This window comes from Semicossyphus pulcher, unplaced genomic scaffold (assembly GCF_022749685.1).
Source record: "Semicossyphus pulcher isolate SPU_LCO1_2020_fin unplaced genomic scaffold, fSemPul1.0.p SCAF_2, whole genome shotgun sequence".
Lineage (NCBI taxonomy): Eukaryota > Metazoa > Chordata > Actinopteri > Labriformes > Labridae > Semicossyphus > Semicossyphus pulcher.
Genome location: NW_027211693.1, coordinates 10,447,428 through 10,467,779, shown reverse-complemented (window position 1 = coordinate 10,467,779; position 20,352 = coordinate 10,447,428). Strand labels below are relative to the sequence as shown.

The 20,352-nt window shown below is 39.4% G+C and overlaps 2 protein-coding genes across 4 annotated transcripts; one reads left to right on the top strand and one right to left on the bottom strand.

Annotated features, from left to right (window-relative positions):
- Positions 1–850: 850 nt before the first annotated feature.
- gar1 (GAR1 homolog, ribonucleoprotein) lies at positions 851–4,288 on the bottom strand. Its single transcript, XM_069669626.1, has 7 exons — positions 4,229–4,288; positions 3,752–3,958; positions 2,138–2,292; positions 1,940–1,999; positions 1,725–1,839; positions 1,469–1,627; positions 851–1,382 (listed from the first exon to the last, which is right to left on the bottom strand). Exons 2-7 carry the CDS (start codon positions 3,939–3,941, stop codon positions 1,372–1,374), a joined length of 690 nt encoding a protein of 229 aa, XP_069525727.1. The 5' UTR covers positions 3,942–3,958; positions 4,229–4,288; the 3' UTR covers positions 851–1,371.
- A 1,922-nt stretch (positions 4,289–6,210) lies between these two features.
- Positions 6,211–18,090, top strand: LOC138597891 (alcohol dehydrogenase class-3-like). Of its 3 annotated transcripts, none has more exons than XM_069669447.1 (11): positions 6,211–6,274; positions 6,993–7,036; positions 9,021–9,064; positions 13,645–13,746; positions 14,066–14,216; positions 14,317–14,404; positions 14,491–14,710; positions 15,795–16,055; positions 16,295–16,427; positions 16,862–17,000; positions 17,816–18,090. In XM_069669447.1, the coding sequence occupies exons 3-11, from the start codon at positions 9,047–9,049 to the stop codon at positions 17,841–17,843; spliced, it is 1,140 nt and encodes a 379-aa protein (XP_069525548.1). In that variant the 5' UTR covers positions 6,211–6,274; positions 6,993–7,036; positions 9,021–9,046; the 3' UTR covers positions 17,844–18,090. The 3 variants fall into 3 exon arrangements, with proteins under 3 accessions (XP_069525548.1, XP_069525546.1, XP_069525549.1); XM_069669445.1 differs by lacking the exon at positions 6,211–6,274 and adding an exon at positions 6,454–6,513; XM_069669448.1 differs by lacking the exons at positions 6,211–6,274; positions 6,993–7,036; positions 9,021–9,064 and adding an exon at positions 12,784–13,426.
- The last annotated feature ends 2,262 nt before the right edge of the window (positions 18,091–20,352 follow it).

Genomic DNA, 20,352 nt, shown 5'->3' with positions numbered 1-20,352 from the left:
AGGGCCCTCAGAACCGAAACAGGACGTTAAAAATGTCTCAAAATAATTTCCTAGCTTTTCATGTAGCAGGTATAATGGTCAATTTTAATAACGTAAGCGAGTTCTTAACCTTGTAAACTGTAATCTGACAAAATATGCGACAATAAGCCAACTCCTTCCAGTAATGAAGATAGTGAGATGCACTTAAGAGCCTCGGAAAGGAGGTTTATAAGGTTAACTCAAACCTTATAAAACCAGATTAATTTAGCTTTGACTTCGACTTTTTTTCCCCCCAGAGTATTCTGAATAAGTGTAGTGATCAGTAAGAGAAGCTTAATTTAGTAGGTTTCAATACATAGATCAATACCAAAAATACTTAATTACTTATATTGTAGTTGTATTACATAAAGTTTCCTAAAATTATATCCACTCATTCAATCCTTCAATTTTTCTAAAATTTTGATTTCAAACTTCTAACAACTACACATATGATGTGTCATAGTTAAGTGTAAAGTAAATCAGACTTCAAGCAAAGGGTTTTAAGTTTTCAAATCACAACTTGACTGCCTATATGCTCCCAAACTTTGTGATTGCACAAAATCATGCTTCTTAGGGGTCTTTAACCAAGGTGAAACGTAACCCCCTCAACAGGTGAGTATAATATTTGACATAGGGGCCAAGCCTCAATGTGAAGTAAAAAGCAGCGAAACACTTTCGACTATTCTGACTATATACAGACACTTGCTGAACCCTCTCCTAAGTATACAGTGTTTGTTTTCTTATTCTGGGTAACACAAATAGTGAGGAAAAAAAACACCACCTCTTCGGTATTTTGCTTCTAAGACTGGATCATTTAGAATGAAGACACAGTTACAAAGCACCTTTTAATCAAGGCATTCAACAAAAAATGTTACAATATTCTGCTTAAGATTTTACAAATTATGGGTATTAAAATGTTTTCAAATAACAGCATATAAAGTCTGTATTTCCATACATTGTCCAAAGTGAGGAACTGAATTAAGGTTTGTGAATGCATCTCTTGAAATCTTGATGAAAGCACAAAAATATGTCATTAGTCTAACAGTTTAACACAATCAGAGCAGGATATTGTTGTGCCTGTTCACAAAGGGACTCAGTAATCCTCCCTGACATGCTGGTCCTTGCAATGTTACACGAGCATAATCATGAACATTTTAAATACAAACTGAAGATCCATCACTCAGTCAAAATTGGTACAAAAGTAAAACGACAAAATCCATTCAAGTCTTACGAAAAAGAGGCAATGTTCATATTCTGAGTCTAACAGGCCAAGCGTGGACAACAGACTCAGACTTTTTGCTCGTGGAGCAGATGACTGTGATGAGACCGTCACACCAGACCACTGCTGCCAGATCATCTTCCACCTGCAAGTTAATAAAAAAAAGAAATTAGCACCTTCACACAAGTAAAGAAAACAAAACAATTGTACAAATTTGAATAAAGGACCAACCTCTGAATCCACGTCCTCCACCTCCTCTTGCTCTGAAGCCTCCTCCTCCACCACGTCCACCTCCAAAACCTCCTCCGCCTCGACCACCTCCAAATCCTCCACCACGACCACCTCCAAAACCTCCACGCCCACCACCACCCCTGCCACCTCGAAAACCACCTGAAACAACATAAGCAAGGAAGAAATAATTAAATCACTCTTTCAAGCCAAGCTTAAAATATATTAGAAGACCACCTTGAAGTTGTCGTTTCATTACCTCCACGACCACCACCTCTTCCTCCCCCTCGACCGCCTCTTGGTGGACCCTTCTCTCCTGGCGGCCTTGGTAGGAATCTCTGCAGTGGGAGGAGCTTCATTGGATCTATATAAAACTGAAAGAGATGTTGCAAAGTAAATATGTTGTGGTAAACAGCGGCACCAATTTGCTTTTAAGTATGCGAAAGCACTACTGATGTCATTGGTCTTTCATACCTTCTGCAGTTTTTTAAATGAAGACGCCTTCATATTTTCAGAAAGTTTCACTGAAAAATACTGTGAGGTCAGGTTAAGGAATGATCAGAATGTTAAGCAGCAACATTGTTATTTAATCCCCAGAAGTTGACCTTTATTTGTTGTCACCACAGGTTGTTTCAGAAGCCAAGAGAGTAACAAGGACGACAGTAAGGATACAAAGTCTCGGAGCTGGCCAAATATCTCATCCACCTTCCCGATCTGCTCCTTGTTTTCCAGGTACACCGGGGCGTTGAAGTAGGGAACTTTGTTTTCCTCTGTTGTACACTTACACACAATGTCATCTTCACAGGGATGCACGAACTCTCCCAGTGCTGCAGGGCGGAAATATAATGAATCACAGTTAGTTGTGCTGCCACTGCAAATGTTCAGGTCTGATATCCACACGAGTCATTGCAAAACGAGCTGCATGCACTTTTGTGGACTTTTAGAGCATCTTTACAGATGGTTTTTGCAAGTATGCAGAAATACTCAAGGAAACAACCCCTTATTCATGCTGTTGGGACATTAAAACAGTGATGCAAGTGGAAGTGGAGAAGCTTGAACATGAAGCATGTGTCCTTAGTGTTCTGAAGTTTATGGTGACTTCCAAATAATGTGATTTCACAGTTCTCCCACTCCTCATACAGCATTCTAGTTAAGTCAAAAATTATCTCAATTCGGTGACCATTCTCTGGCTTAGATATTATAATGATTGATTTGAGTTCTATGGACCTTTAATAAAAAATTTAGCCCCCAGGTCCCTCACAAAAAGCCCAGGACTTTTTGCCAGAGGGCTAAATCCAAGATGGCTGCCTGCGCAATCTGGAAAAATGAACTTTTGTAAAGCACCTAGAATCATGTATGAAGACTCTATTTCATATAAGTTGACGAAGAGGATTCCAAGTTTGACATGACCCTTCGACACATTCTAACCCAGAAATCCAAGATGGCCTACCCAGTTGAGGTAAAACTATATTTTTGAATGGGAAAACGTATTTTTGAGCAAAAACTGTCCATTAAAGACACCTTCTAAAGTATATTATTCTTTTAAACTATATTTGATAATTTACTCAGGTTGATCATGATATTAACTTTAAAATGATATACACCAAGGTTTAAACAAATGGGGCAGGCTATTCCAGGGGCTGTTGTCGTGGTTACTTATTGCATGTGAAGGAAAACAATGTCCTTTAGTCCCCACTGTGAACGGCACCTCGTCATATTCAAAATATTGTATTTCCTTTGGTTTGTTGTCTCTTCTACAAACCACGATATGATAAGATCACAGTTTTCTTACAATTTGTTACCATTCAGAAACCAAGACAGTTGTGTCTTTGCAGAGTTGGTTGTGTTGAGGTTGAATAACAGATGTTAGCTTGTTGGCTTCCAGGCCATTTCACATTATTCAGCCAAACTCTTGCTATATCAAATATTCAGAAATTTGAGGACCCTATTGTTATTACAACTGATAACTGTTATGTGGCATGAACAGGGGAGCATACTCTGCATATTGAAGGTGAAATGATCAATTCCCTGTTGGCTTAACTATTGTTGGACCAGGAAATGATCCTAACTGTTTTGTACATCTATAACATCTAATATGTATACTAACCCATTTTATTACACAAATAAATCCTAATCTCCTCTATTATAAAAGCAACTAATGAAAGATTTGTCACTTTTACACGTGTATCACTAACCTAGTTCTGCATGAATACATAGCTAGCTGACACAACAATGTAAGCATCTACATCTTTTCAACATAACTGGTTTGTGGTATGATGATCTTACCAACGACATATTCCGGAGGACCGTAGTCTTGCTGTCTAAAACCACCTCTGCCACCACCTCGTCCAAATCCTCCACCACCTCTGCCTCCATATCCTCCTCCTCCTCCTCTGCCTCCTCCATATCCTCCTCCACCTCCTCGGTTAAATCCTCCACCTCTTCCACCTCGTCCACCTCCTCCTCTGAAAGACATTTTTTTCTTCAAGTTCTCTGTGAAACATGAAAAACAACAGAGAAAAAAGTTAAAACTTCAGCAAAAAGAAGTTCAGCTAAACCATGCGGTGTAAATGAATTGCATTCAACATGCTACCGCCAGCACCACAGAAGTTCTAGCTAACATGCTAGCTCAATTCAGTCATTCAAACGTCAAAATTCATTCGCGTTTTGTAACACAAACCAACATATTAAGTATTCGCTTTAAAATATAAAGGCTACAAAGTTTATAGCACTATCTACGCACGGTTAGGGCAAATAACTCACAAACGTGGTCGTCTTGCAGCAGCTATGTACTCCAAGTTACTCCCATGCGATGACAACACGTGTGACCAAAAACTGCCGTAAAGGTATTACCAGTGTCGGAAGGTGTCGCAAAGTCGGAGCGTCACAGGGAATAAGATATGTCAGCTCTCGTTCACTTCAGTGAACCAGATCTTCGGATCTCGTTCAGCTGAAAGATTCGTTCATTACATTCGTTCACCAGGTCGTTCAGTGACATTTCCGGTTTACCCGTAACTCCCTCACTCTCACTCGTTCATGAACGATACGGCTCCCATTGCATTACTGGTCTTCTTGTTCAATCATCACAATATAACAGTTACTTAGCCCAACTATATTAAAAAGAAAATATTATAATATTTATATAAAAAAATAAACATTCATGTGTTATCTCATCTTGCTGTTGTGTCAGTTTATTTTTGAGCTGTTGTAATACCGTTTCTAGTATTGTACTTTACTTTATTTCTTTATTTCAGACACATAAGTCCATATCTGTACAAAACACAATACATAAAATAAAAGACGAAGAATACAACTTCATTGTGCTTTACACAAAGTCGGTTTGCTAAAAGACCCGGTCATTCGCCCCTCCTCGGCGCTCAAACTGTATTTGCTAGTGTGAAGGTTCTCAGTAATCCAGGTCATTGTAATTTTAATATGCTTCTAATATGAGAAAATCATTCTTAGCAGAGGCAATGGCCTAGACACCACCGATCTCCCAATTACAATGCAGTATTAAATCATCTGCCTAAACAAGTGAGATCGCACTCACACTCAGGATCATGTGAACCTAATGACCCGTCAACGCCAAGGGGAGTGGTGGAGTCCGCTAAAACGGGCCATCAGCTGAAATGGGCCAGATAAGGTTGTACCATAATAGCTCTTTAAAATGTAACAATCAATAACAATGACTGATCTTGATTTGTTGCCACAATAAGGTCGCGTTCTGTCTTTATTTTCCGCACACAATTACTATAAAAAATAAAGTACGTCTCTCCACATGCTGGAATGACACGAGCAGGAGCTGTAACCTGCGATCAGTTCATCATAGTTTATAACGCAGCGCGGGGAGAACACAGACGTTTAATAACGTGGACCTGTGTTCAGATATGTCTGTCTGTCTGTCTGTCAACAGAGACTGCAGTCTGCTGTGTACTACATATATTTTACACAGAGCTGTAGATGATCAGGCTTCATGACCAAACTTTTATATCACGTCATCACTTCAGTCCGCTCCCTCCCTCCCTCTGTGCAGATGCTCTCTCCCTCTCAGAGCTGCGAGACTGCGTCACCGTTTTTATTTTATGTTGTTTTTAAAGTTGAACGGAGGTGAATGAGGCCTTGTATATTCACAGGACCTTAGGATGTAATATATTTAATCAGAGTCTCCCCCAACACTGCTGTATGAAAAAAAAAGGCTTTAAAAGGCTCAGTCAGACGCAGTTCGGCTCACATTGCATTCACTGGTCTACTTGGCCCAACTTGCCCATTACAAAACCTTCTTACATTATAATTTCTAAATAAATAAATAAACATAGTGTAGTTTGTGTTCATCTGTCAGTGGTTTACACATCTGTGAATTGACTTGTATGCACAGACGCACCTAATCGGATCGCTTCGTTCAGTGAACGAGAATGGTCTTCGTTCAGTGAACGAGAGCGAGAGAGAGACAGAGAGAGAGAGACATTCGTTCAAGCGATGCGTTCAGTCGTTCTCCTAACCAATGATGGTCATTTGATACATTAGATTTGGTACAAACAGCCCTCCTCTGAAACGCAATTGGCTCGTGCTAACATCAACCAGTCTGGCTTTCTAAAAGAAAAAGTGAGGCACTGGGGAGCCGCGAGCGGAGCCAAGTGAACGAAAGGAACGAATTTGATGCATGAAAGTGAACGGATCATTCCGTTCACTGAAAAGATTCGTTCTTTTTGAACGAATCGTTCAGGACCTGAATTCCGTGAGGGAATTCAAGATATTTAAAGGAGCAGACGACTCGCTGGCTTACTCAGAAAGATGACTTCAAGATACTTGGTCAGTATGACTTTACATATTCCACTTTCGATATGATTACACTCAAAGCTATCTGTACTTAGTGTTATGCGCAAGTTTGACTATTAACGCTAATTAACGTCTCCCCTCCGGCAGGCGTTACAGAGCACTGTACGCCAAAACAACCATAGACAGGTTCTTTCATTAGGCTGCTACTCTGATGAACAGATGACTCAGTCAGAGTGTCAAAGACAACACATGTGGAAAAACTTAATGTACATGTGAGTTATACAAACATCCGCTGTGCATGCTATTTATTATTTATTGTCATTGCCTATATACCCTCTTTTGATGTCTACATTATCACTAAATCGAAGGCCTGTCCACATTGACTGTAAATAATAACCATCTACCTCTTACGTAACAACCTTATTCGTTATCACATTTAGCTCAGAAACTGTGCACTCTCTATTGCACCATTGCACTATTGTCTTGTGTCTCCTGTCTGTAAATGTTGTTGTGTTTTTAAATAATGTATATATATTAATACATTGTTATGTATCCATAGGCCTGTATATAGTAGTTTTAGTTTTTTAGTGTCTAAGTGTCTGTGTTACCTTGTCTAACCTGTGAAGTGTAGTATGTAAATTTGTGTCTCTGTACATTGAGAGCAAAGAAAACCCAGAGTCAAATTCCTTGTATGTGCCCACATACTTGGCCAATGATTCTGATGTAATCCTTTTTCTTTTTTGTAATTCAGGAAATTTAATCAGCAAACAGTCAACAATGTCAACAGCGGGTCAGGTAAGAAACATACTTTACCTGTGCATTTTATAGAGAGCAGAGATGTTTTAACATGAAAGTGTTCTGTTTGTGTGTGTGTGTAAAAATGTTGTGAAGAGATGTTGCGCTTAAAAAAACACATGCTGAGTTCCTGGAACGCAGAAACGAATAGAACATCCCATAATTATTTCATACTGCTCAGAGAGAGAGCGAAAAACAGAGATTTTCTTTTTACTTGAATAAACCAGTTCTCTTTAAAACACACACACACACACACACACACACACACACACACACTATTCATGTCTGTTAAGGTTTTCAGTCATCCAAGTTATGTAATTCTAGAGTTGAATCCATGAGGCAACTGGACTTGGTTGAAGTTCCTGAATACTTTAACCATGTCTTGTTGACTTATGGAATAAACATTTGAATAAGCTCCATTAATGTCTCTTGCAACATAACACAAACTCTTGCCAGTAGCCATGCCCTGGCCGTGCCTTTCTCGGACTAATTGAGACCAGGAGGCAGAGCTGTAGTCCTACACACTCCTCTGAGCTTCCCTGTGAGCAGTTTCCCAGCCACAATGTTAATGTTATAGAGACTGTGTCTGCCCCCCAACCCAGGCCTTTTATTACAGTTAATTCAAACTTAAATAAAAAAGGAGTAAATCAAAAAAATGTAATAAAAATTAAAACAACAACCGAAGTTATGCCAAAAAATATGAGAATTAAATGTGGTCTGTTAAATATCAGATCCCTGTCATCTAAAGCTCTATTAGTGAACGATCTGATATCAGATTATCATATTGATTTACTCTCTTTTACTGAGACTTGGCTGTGTCAGGAAGAATATGTCAGCTTAAATGAATCCACTCCTCCCAGTCATCTTAATACTCATACTCCTCGAGACACTGGTCGAGGTGGTGGAGTGGCAGCTATCTTCAGTTCTAGTCTTCTAATCAACCCTAGACCAAAACTTAGTTTCAGCTCTTTTGAAAGCCTTGTTCTGAGTTTTTCACACCCAGCTTGGAAAACTTTACAGCCTGTTTTATTTGTGATACTATACCGCCCTCCTGGCGCATACTCTGATTTTCTAACTGAATTCTCAGAGTTTTTTATCAGATTTAGTCCTGAGTTCAGATAAAATAATTATCGTAGGGGACTTCAATATTCATGTAGATGTTGATAATGATAGTCTTAGCATGGCATTTATGTCCCTTTTGGACTCTATTGGTTTCACTCAAAGTGTAAACCAGCCTACTCACCACTTTAACCACACCCTCGACCTTGTTCTAGCTTATGGCCTTGAAACCGAAAACTTAATTGTCTTCCCACAAAATCCTCTTTTATCAGATCACTATTTAGTAACATTCGATGTCCTATTAACCGACTACTCTTCAGTTAACAAAAATGTACTCACAAGATGTTTGTCTGACAGGACTGTAGCTAAATTTAAGGAAACAATTCCAACTGCTTTTAATTCTTTACCACATCTGTTTACTACAGAAAGCTCTGTATGAGTTTGAATGTAATTGGTTAAATCTGAACTCAGCCACATCCCCAGTTATAAAAGGGTGTGCACACTTATGCAACCACATTATCTCAGTTGTTTATTTTTACTTTACCTCCCTGAAAGATTTCTGTTTGTTTTTCAACTGCGTTGTACAGGTTATAAGTCACATTAAAGGTGGAAAATGTTGTGAAATTATTTATCTTGATGTAATTTTTTTACATGACAAAAACCTGGCATTTGAACAGGGGTGTGTAGACTTTTTATATCCACTGTATATTAATACATTGTTATGTATCCATAGGCCTGTATATAGTAGTTTTAGTTTTTTAGTGTCTAAGTGTCTGTGTTACCTTGTCTAACCTGTGAAGTGTAGTATGTAAATTTGTGTCTCTGTACATTGAGAGCAAAGAAAACCCAGAGTCAAATTCCTTGTATGTGCCCACATACTTGGCCAATGATTCTGATGTAATCCTTTTTCTTTTTTGTAATTCAGGAAATTTAATCAGCAAACAGTCAACAATGTCAACAGCGGGTCAGGTAAGAAACATACTTTACCTGTGCATTTTATAGAGAGCAGAGATGTTTTAACATGAAAGTGTTTGTAGATTCTTCCTGTTTGTGTTCTGTTGTCCTGCTCGCTTGAGGTGAGACAGCTGCGTGTCTGTTTGTGTGTGTGTGTAAAAATGTTGTGAAGAGATGTTGCGCTTAAAATAACACATGCTGAGTTCCTGGAACGCAGAAACGAATAGAACATCCCATAATTATTTCATACTGCTCAGAGAGAGAGCGAAAAACAGAGATTTTCTTTTTACTTGAATAAACCAGTTCTCTTTAAAACACACACACACACACACACACACACACACACACACACACACACACACACACACTATTCATGTCTGTTAAGGTTTTCAGTCATCCAAGTTATGTAATTCTAGAGTTGAATCCATGAGGCAACTGGACTTGGTTGAAGTTCCTGAATACTTTAACCATGTCTTGTTGACTTATGGAATAAACATTTGAATAAGCTCCATTAATGTCTCTTGCAACATAACACAAACTCTTGCCAGTAGCCATGCCCTGGCCGTGCCTTTCTCGGACTAATTGAGACCAGGAGGCAGAGCTGTAGTCCTACACACTCCTCTGAGCTTCCCTGTGAGCAGTTTCCCAGCCACAATGTTAATGTTATAGAGACTGTGTCTGCCCCCCAACCCAGGCCTTTTATTACAGTTAATTCAAACTTAAATAAAAAAGGAGTAAATCAAAAAAATGTAATAAAAATTAAAACAACAACCGAAGTTATGCCAAAAAATATGAGAATTAAATGTGGTCTGTTAAATATCAGATCCCTGTCATCTAAAGCTCTATTAGTGAACGATCTGATATCAGATTATCATATTGATTTACTCTCTTTTACTGAGACTTGGCTGTGTCAGGAAGAATATGTCAGCTTAAATGAATCCACTCCTCCCAGTCATCTTAATACTCATATTCCTTGAGACACTGGTCGAGGTGGTGGAGTGGCAGCTATCTTCAGTTCTAGTCTTCTAATCAACCCTAGACCAAAACTTAGTTTCAGCTCTTTTGAAAGCCTTGTTCTGAGTTTTTCACACCCAACTTGGAAATCTTTACAGCCTGTTTTATTTGTGATAGTATACCGCCCTCCTGGCGCATACTCTGATTTTCTAACTGAATTCTCAGAGTTTTTATCAGATTTAGTCCTGAGTTCAGATCAAATAATTATTGTAGGGGACTTCAATATTCATGAAGATGTTGATAATGATAGTCTTAGCATGGCATTTATGTCCCTTTTGGACTCTATTGGTTTCACTCAAAGTGTAAACCAGCCTACTCACCGCTTTAACCACACCCTCGACCTTGTTCTAGCTTATGGCCTTGAAACCGAAAACTTAATTGTCTTCCCACAAAATCCTCTTTTATCAGATCACTATTTAGTAACATTCGATGTCCTATTAACCGACTACTCTCCAGTTAACAAAAATGTACTCACAAGATGTTTGTCTGATAGGACTGTAGCTAAATTTAAGGAAACAATTCCAACTGCTTTTAATTCTTTACCACATCTGTTTACTACAGAAAGCTCTTATGCTAATGTTAGTCCCTCTCAGCTTGATCAGTTTGTTGATAGTACTGCAGGTTTGCTGAGAAGTACTCTAGACTCGACTGCCCCCTTAAAAAAGAAGATTATTAAACGACAGAGGCTAGCTCCATGGTATGACTCAGAAACTCGTAACTTGAAGCAAATGTCGCGTAAATTTGAAAGAATGTGGCGATCCACCAAAACAGAAGAGTCTCGTTTAATCTGGCAAAATAGTCTTAATAAACACAGGAAGGCCCTACGGCATGCTCGAGGTGTCTACTACTCCTCCCTCATAGAAGAACATAAAAACAATCCCAGGTACCTTTTCAGCACTGTAGCCAGGCTGACAGAGAGTCACAGCTCCACTGAGCCGAGTATTCCTATAGGCCTCAGCAGTGATGATTTCATGAGCTTCTTTAATGACAAAATCCTAAAGATTAGAGACAAAATTTGTAACCTCCTGCCGTTAACTGGTGCAGATGTATCTTTGGAAACTGCTCAAAAACCTGATGTTTACCTTGACTGTTTTTCTCCAATTGACCTTCCTGAGCTAAATTCTCTGATATCTTCGTCTAAACCATCAACCTGTCTTTTAGACCCGATTCCAACCAAGCTGCTTAAGGAAGTCTTTCCCTCAATTAGCACTTCTTTACTAGATATGATCAATATGTCTTTATCGACTGGCTATGTACCCCAGTCTTTTAAACTAGCTGTAATTAAGCCACTTCTTAAAAAGCCTACCCTAGATTCAGGCACCTTAACTAACTATAGGCCTATATCTAACCTTCCTTTTATCTCAAAGATCCTTGAGAAAGCAGTCGCTAATCAATTATGTGACTTTCTTCTTAACAACAGTTTATTTGAGGACTTTCAGTCAGGATTTAGAGTCCACCACAGCACTGAGACAGCACTTGTGCGAGTTTCAAATGATCTACTTACTGCTTCAGACAGAGGACTTCTCTCTGTACTCGTCCTGTTAGATCTTAGTGCCGCTTTCGACACGATAGACCATCACATCCTGTTACAGAGACTAGAACATTTAATTGGCATTACAGGATCTGCACTAATCTGGTTTAAATCTTATCTATCAGATCGATCTCAGTTTGTTAATGTTCATGATGTGTCCTCTATGCACACCAAAGTTAGTCATGGAGTTCCACAAGGTTCTGTGCTCGGACCGATTCTTTTTACCTTATATATGCTTCCTCTTGGTAATATCATGAGGAAACACTCCATTAATGTTCATTGTTACGCAGATGATACTCAATTATACTTATCTATGAAGCCAGACGAAACCAATCAGCTATCTAAACTAGAAGCTTGCCTTAAGGACATAAAGATCTGGATGACTAGAAACTTTCTGCTACTTAATTCAGACAAAACTGAAGTTATTGTGCTTGGCCCAAAACACCTTAGAGATTCTTTCTCTAATGATATAGCTGCCCTAGATGGCATCAGCCTGGCATCCAGCACTACTGTTAGGAATCTGGGAGTTCTATTTGATCAGGATATGTCCTTCATCTCCCACATAAAACAAATCAAGGACAGCCTTCTTTCATCTTCGCAACATACAAAAATCAGACACATCTTGTCTCAAAACGATGCAGAAAAACTAGTCCATGCATTCGTTACTTCCAGGTTGGATTACTGTAACTCGTTGCTATCAGGCTGCCCTAATAAGTCACTAAAAACTCTGCAGCTGGTACAAAATGCTGCAGCACGTGTGCTGACAAGAACTAGGAAGAGAGATCACATCTCTCCTGTATTAGCCTCTCTGCACTGGCTTCCTGTAAAATCTAGAATAGAATTTAAGATCCTTCTTCTTACTTACAAAGCTCTTAATGGTCAGGCACCATCATATCTTAAAGAGCTCATAGTGCCATATTACCCCTCTAGAACATTGCGCTCCCAGGATGCAGGCCTGCTTGTGGTACCTAAAGTCTCTAAGAGTAGTGTTGGAGGTAGAGCCTTCAATTACCAGGCCCCCCTCCTCTGGAACAATCTACCAGTCAAGGTCCGGGAGGCAGACCGCCTCTCTTCTTTTAAGAGTAGACTTAAAACTTTCCTCTTTGATAAAGCTTATAGTTAGGGCTGGCTCAGGCTGGGACTAGCCCATAGTTATGCTGCTATAGGTTTAGACTGCCGGGGGATCTGACACACCAAGCTTCTCTCTCTCTCTCTCTCTCTGTGTTTCTCTGTCTCTCTCCCTCTCTGTCTCTGTCTCTCTCTCTCTCCCTCTCTCTCTCTCTCTCTCTCTCTCTGTCATATTAATGCAGCTCATTAACTCTGTATCTTCCGGTCCCATTAACATTACTAACCACATATCTTCCCGGGAGTTCTTGTGCTCCCTTGTCTTGAAGGTTCCTGGGGATCGTTGCTGCAGACCACCTGCTGCTGTGGACCTGCTCGACTGCAACAACTACTAACATCAGCCTTCCCCATAGTATCATTATTGTTGCTGCTAATGCTAATAGTAGACCTGTTGACTTCAACTGTTACAATTACAATTACCTCAGCCTTTTATCATTACTCTGCTTCTCTCGCTAATTTATTTATTTATTTATTTAGCTAATCTTCACACTAGTCTACCACTATTATTGGCATTGTAACCATAAGTATGTGTCTGTTGTTGTTCATGTAACAAGGACATATGTTGTTGTTGTAACAAGAACATATGTTGTTGTTGCTCTCTTTGCCTGTCTCTATCCTGCATCTCCTTCTATCCCATTTTCGGCCCATCCAGTCGAGGCAGATGTTTTTCCTGCCAATGTGCCGGATGTTGCTAAGTGCTACTCATGGTGATTCATGTTGGGCCTCTCTTTAAATAACATAACAAAGAGTCGGTCTAGACCTGCTCTTTTTGTAAAGTGTCTCGAGATAACTCTGGTTATGATTTGGCGCTATACAAATAAAATTTGATTGATTGATTGATTCCCTATCATTTGAGACATGCTTTAAACGCACTGGGATTTATAACTTGTACATCCAACACACACTTTGTTTTCCTCTCGCCCAGGTGATCAAGTGCAAAGCAGCTGTTGCGTGGGAGCCTGGGAAGCCTCTGTCTATTGAGGATGTGGAGGTGGACCCTCCTAAGGCTCATGAAGTCCGAATCAAGGTCAACTGACTATCACAAGTCTGTCAGTCATGCAAGGAAATATGAGATCATGTCCAATTTTGGTTGTTAGCTATGCAGCAAATTTTCCAATGCTAACAGCTGGTAATCTTTTAGTGATAATCATTTGAAGTTAGTGGTGCTAAATATATAAGAATTAAATGAACAAACAGCAATTTTTGCATAATCTTGAATCTCAAAATAATGCTGACAAAAGATTGTAACTCTCGTCTATCCCAGTTGGTTTCCTGTTGTGTGAGTATTATACACAAACAACTTCAGAAAATTGCCCCATGAATCATCACACTCCCCGTTTGTGCAGGTTGTTTCCACAGGTGTGTGCCACACAGACTGGGAATACCTGTATGAGAGTAAAAAGGGGATGAAGTTTAGACCCTTCCCATTAGTCCTCGGCCATGAAGCAGCAGGGACGGTGGAGAGTGTTGGGCCAGAAGTAACCAAATTCTCACCGGGTAAATTGAACAGCTCGAAACAAATATATATAAATGTTTATAAACTGGCTTTGGATTCAATGGACTGAAGTAGTTTGTCTGCTTTTTGCTGTTTTCACAGGGGATCAGGTTATTCCTGTTTTCCTGCCACAGTGTCAGGACTGTGATCGATGTAGGAGTCCTAAAACAAACCACTGCAGGAAGAACTGGTGATGTCAATACCCTGTATAAACCTTTACAATACTGCTTTAATGATGTGAAACTACAATTTGTTTCTCTTTCTGGTGGCTTTCAGGGCAAATACACAAGGCGGTGTATTGGCTGATGGCACAAGCAGGATATCTTGCCAGGGGCACCAGGTTTACCAGTTCCTTGGCGTCAGTTCTTTCTCCCAGTACACTGTGGTTCCTGATACCTCACTTGCAAAGATACGAAGTGATGCACCGCTGGACAAAGTGTGTCTGCTAGGCTGTGGTGTTTCCACTGGTTATGGTGCTGCTTTAAATACAGCCAAGGTAAGAGACGGATGCAGATTTATCCTACACTTCAAATCAAATCATAACTTAAATACTCAGTAGAGTTGCTACGTGTAGGAAAAATGTTCATTTAAAAAGTATTTGCATTTTTACTAATTTGCTGCCCAGTGATGTTATCTGTCAAAGTCAGGACTGCAGTGACCTACTTCCCCCACTAGATGTCAGAAGATACCATGTGCACCACAAAAAGAATACATCCGTCCGTTAACTATCCCGCTTATCCTGATCATGACCTAGCTGTCACCGGGCGAGAGGCAGGGTACACCCTGGACTGAGTCAATCACAGGGCCGACACAGACAACCATTCACATCACATTTACATCTATGGGCAATTTTAGAGTCACCAATAAACCTAACGAGCATGTCTTTGTAATGTGGGAGTTACGCTGGAGTGCCCGGCACGCACGCACAGGGAGAACATGCAAATTCCACATAGACAGGCCCCCTACGTCTGAGCCAGGGTTCAAACCAGGAACCTTCTAGCACCACAGTGCAGCTCAACAGAACACAGGATGAAATGGAGTTAATTTTTGATAGTGTTTTTGCATGTCAAAACAAGATAAGATGAATACAATACCAGCTGAAGAAAGTTCTGCTCAGAAGACTCCGACTTAGGTCTGTAGAAAAAAATCAAGATGTGTGAGATCTGATGTTCAAACTGGTTGTGATTATTGAGCTAAACAAATACGTCATCCATCAATATGCCTTAAATAGAAACTAAAAATAATCTGTTCTTTAAAAATAGCGTAATTTATATTCTTGATATGTTTAGTATGTTGTATACAAAAATGACTTTTAAAATCAAGTTTACAAATCCTCAAAAAACAATGAACAAAGCCCAAAATACCTAAAAAATCAAGCTTATATTACAATAAAATGGGCTGAAACAAGGTAAAGAATAATAATGAGTGATACTATACTATAGGAATAATGAATGGTTTGAGAAGATTGAAGTTAAAATGCCTTATATTCAAGTTATCTGTTAACATGACGAAGCGATCACTAACAGATGGTTGTTTTAACAGCTTCATGTTGACAGACTCCTAAATTTGTTGGCATCCAGGTTGAAAAAGATTCCACGTGTGCCGTGTTTGGGCTCGGTGCGGTCGGACTGGCCGCTGTTATGGGCTGCAAGGCTGCCGGGGCGAGGAGGATCATCGGGGTTGACATCAACCCTGGCAAGTTTAAAAAAGCCGTAACGCTGGGAGCGACCGAATGTGTCAACTCCACAGATCAGCAACGGCCCATCCAGGAGGTCCTGCTGGAGATGACAAACGGAGGAGTGGACTTTGCTTTGGAGTGTGTTGGAAGTCCATTTGTCATGGTGGGTGTCTCAGTCATGATAAATATTTAAGACATTTGAATATCACATCCAGGATAATTCACTCAGTGAGTCACAGTGTGCATTATGTGCACACAGATTTGAGCATAACTTCCACAAAAACTTTATATGCCGATGTTACACAAGGCTCAGAATTGTGCAACTGCACTACTAGTTTCGACGTAGTCAGTGAATTTGTGAATGTGTTTCAAAATAAGTGTTTATCAAATGTTTGGTCCTAGAGCGCTGCACTCGAGTCAACAACAGACGCGTGGGGCCTGTGTGTCATTGCTGGTTGGACGGAGACAGAGACGATGAGCGTCGCAGTTGAAAAGATCCTGATGGGACGCACCTTAAAGGGGACCTATTTCGGAGGTGAATTGTTACTGGGTCTGTTAGTGCATGCAAAAAACATCTTTCCACAGTTGAGTGATAATTAAAACTTAAAATTCACTGTATGATCAGTCAAGTAAAGATCAAGTAAAAAGTCAAGGTTTTGCTCTGTAAGTGACTGAATCACTTATTTAAACAGTTGGCGATACAGTAATCAGTTTATTGTAAGTAGTAGCAGTTATTAGTAGCTTCAAGCTAGCTAGACCAGAATGCAATGCAGCAACACTACATGTTATATTATCCAATAAGGAAGAGGTCTTGGTCATAATAATTACATCATAAAGATACACAGAGAAGGCTTAGGCAGGCTGAGAGGAAGTGGGTCCTCTGGCCCAAAAAAATAACATAACAGTAAAAAATGATGCCTTTATTAGGTGCTAATAATTGTCTGTTCTGTTCACTATTCTCTTCATAAGGCTGGAAAAGTGTGCAGGATGTGCCCAAACTGGTGGACGAGTACATGAACAGTCAGCTGAAGCTGGATGAGTTTATCACCCACAAACTCCCTCTGGATCAAATCAATGTGGCCTTTGACCTTTTGAGCAGCGGGAAAAGGTAAGACCTAGATGCTAGTTTTATTTAGCTATTTGTTTGTCAATTTAGTCTCTATGTGTCTCCTTGTGTAACTCTAAATTACAGGTGTGAAATTGTTTATCTTAAAGTGGCAGTGAGCAACATGAACATTCCAGTGTAAAAAACCTTGGTGTGGACCACCTTTTTACCTCTAGGTTTTGGAGCTTAGTGCTACCGTTAGCTGTTAGCGTAAGAGCTACCGTTACCTGTCATGAAGGAACAGAGCAACCTCTGCATCGCTTCGCTCTTCATCCCCTTACACTTCCACTCGACTGATCCCTCTTTTTATTTAAGGCTCTCTTTGTAGCTTTTTTCTCCTCAAAGGTCGTCCTTCTTTTTGCTTCTTTAGCAGTATACGCCGTTGTCGGCAAAGGAGGTACTAAGAATTTTACTGCAAGTTGCCAGTCATGTGGAAGCCGGATGGCGCTAGTTTGTACAGAGTTGCTGGGTTTGGCTAGTTACATGGAAAGCTAATTCTGATTGGTTGTTTCATTCAGACCGGACACATTTTTGGACAAACTTAATACAAAGGGGCGGGCGCTCACAGTCACACAGCAATAATCAATTCATATGAAATAATGTTAACTGTAGCTTTAAGTCAGACTATTGGCACTCATTCTATGTGGGGACAGGAAGCTGGTCCTTAAGTAACCATGATATTTGTGGGGTTAAGACTTGGGTTATGTCACTTTTTAAATTGTCTTATCATTTCTGTTCAGTCATTTGTATTATATATTTTGTCAGACTGGAACTCTGTGGCTTTGATTGTTCTAACAATTTTTCCTTTTCTTTTTTAGTATCCGCTCTGTAATCAGCCTGTGGTGAAGTGAGGTTTTACTTCAAGTGGCTCCCTTATAAGATTATGCATCAACTGCCTGGAGTCATTGTAAACAAATTTATACATGCATGCAACAGGAAACTGGAAACTCCAACATCCATCTTTTTCATATCAGATAATGAAAATAAAAATGTTTCCCCTGCCTCTAACTTTTTGTCAAATGAGCACATTGTCCACTAGATGGCAGCCTTATGTCATGTAAAATGATCTGTGTTTTTATGTCCATTAATAAAATCCAACTTTATAAAGAAACTGATTTGATAAAGGCTTTTATCTGCAAAGCTTTCTGTATTATATTTCAGCTACAAATTCTGAGGTTGTTTTAATGCTGATCACAGACTTGATAAAAAGGAAACAATGCACCTCTGTTAGAAGAAAGGTCTCTCTACATCTGATATACGAGGCGTTTACTGCCATTCTGTTCCTGGCATCAAAGTAGAGTGATAGTTGGAACTGAATACCCTTGTATGGAAGATGGGGTAAAAGACACAGGAAACAAATGGCTGAATCTGTCATCAGCCGAGGAGAAGTATCTCCTTCATGTGGTCAGGCTTACCAAATTTCGTCCTTGGTAATATTATATATTGATTTAATAGTGAGCCGACGAGGAGGGCTAACGTGACAGTTGTGGGCTGTCAGGACAGAAGACAAAAGGTTGTTTGGGGAAGGCCTCTTGGTGAGGAACTGAAATAGCCGTCGGAGGAATTTGTTTTAAAGGCCTGGCAGTTTCGCCCTCTTTTCCGTCCATTAAAAATGGCAAATAAATAGTTCTTCTTATGTTGCTCTCATCTGTCTGTGTGCCATCAATCACAACTTATACAGCTGAGATCCCCCCTCCTCCTCATACAAAAGAATCCTAAAAAGTTTTCGAGACATAGAAAGCACAATAATGTCGACAAAGGAGAGAGAGGAAGATCAAAAGAAAGAGGAAGACAAGTTTTGACAGGTGGTAATGTGCATGTGCACCCTCATCTATAAATGTTGGACGTGTTCGCAGATTTATAAGGCTTCTCGGGGACATGTGTCTGAATGTCTGCCTCATCTATGGGAAAACTATCCACAGCGACCGCCATAAGTCTCCTACCTTTTTTTTTTCTCCCTGTGTTTGAAATCCACAACCTCTTGAATTGTCACAGCATTGTGCAACTGATACAGGCAGGACATGCCATCTGAACTACACCCACAGCATTGTGCACATACTTGAAAGTCTTCACTGTCAATCCTGTTTCATGTACATCTGTGAAACTTTTCTGCAGAAATAGGAAACTTTGAAACTGTTAAACTGAACAGTGATAAAGGAAGCTAACATTTGCAGATCATATTTACATTTTAATCTCTATGTTCATTTTCTTTTCCTCCTCCTGTCATGACTTCATCGTGACAACTCTTTCAGACCCGAGTCTTCATAAAGAAAATTGACAAACAACAGAAATGCCAGATGAGGTAAATGCCATCACACAAATAAAAACACGCCTGGGGAAAAAAATGTCAAAAGTGCTGCCTTGCGTTTCACAATATTTAGATTGGGATCAAGAGATTTCCTCTTATTTATTAAGCTGTATTCCTGTTTGACAGACAGATGATGGCACACTAAATAAGATGAGAGCATAAAAATAGTCAGTGGGAAACTGATTTGAACAAAGTGTGGTTTTATTGTGAAAAACAGCACAAAATATAACACAACAGTAACTATTTAAACACAATGTCATTGGTTTTTTTAGCTTATATTTGTGTGTTTTCATGCTAGTTACATCAAGACTCAACATGTTTATTGTTACTCCAGTTGTACAGGTAGGTGTGAAATTAGCTTGGGTGCTCCATTTAAAAGGGTAATACATATCAAAGACATACTGTATAAAGTATAGTAATAAAATATATAACTAAATAGAGAAGCAGTACTTAAGAAAATGAAAATGTAATTGTACTGTAATTTGCATGTCGAGTTAAATATATACATCCTAGGCAAATGTATATATATAATAAATATACTTCAGCACATAGGCTATAAAAACTAATGAGTCTATATAAATTCTTCAGTACTGGATATCCATTAATAATGTATTACTTATATTTGTATTTTTAAATATATTTACCTGATTCATTTTGTCTGTTTCTCTCAGGAAAAAAAACCCATAACGTGTAAGACAAATTGGATTATTAGAGTTAATTTATAGACCAGAATCAGCATTATTCTTTGGCCAAGATCACATTCACAAAGTCTGACACGGAGATAAGATGCTTCATCTTGAGGAAGTACATTTTTATGTCTCTGTCTGACAGACCTGAATGTTGTTAATCATCATATAAAACTTCCATACCTTGTGCTGTTAATAGCTGCACTCTAGGGTTAGCATGTAGCAACATTCCACTTTATATATTATATACACTACAAAAACATTTCCCAGAATGCAACTTTGATGCATACAGATATAAAAGATAAAATTTACTACGGTTGAATTCCATATAGCAGCTTCTGTTTCAGGTTCCTCTTACAGA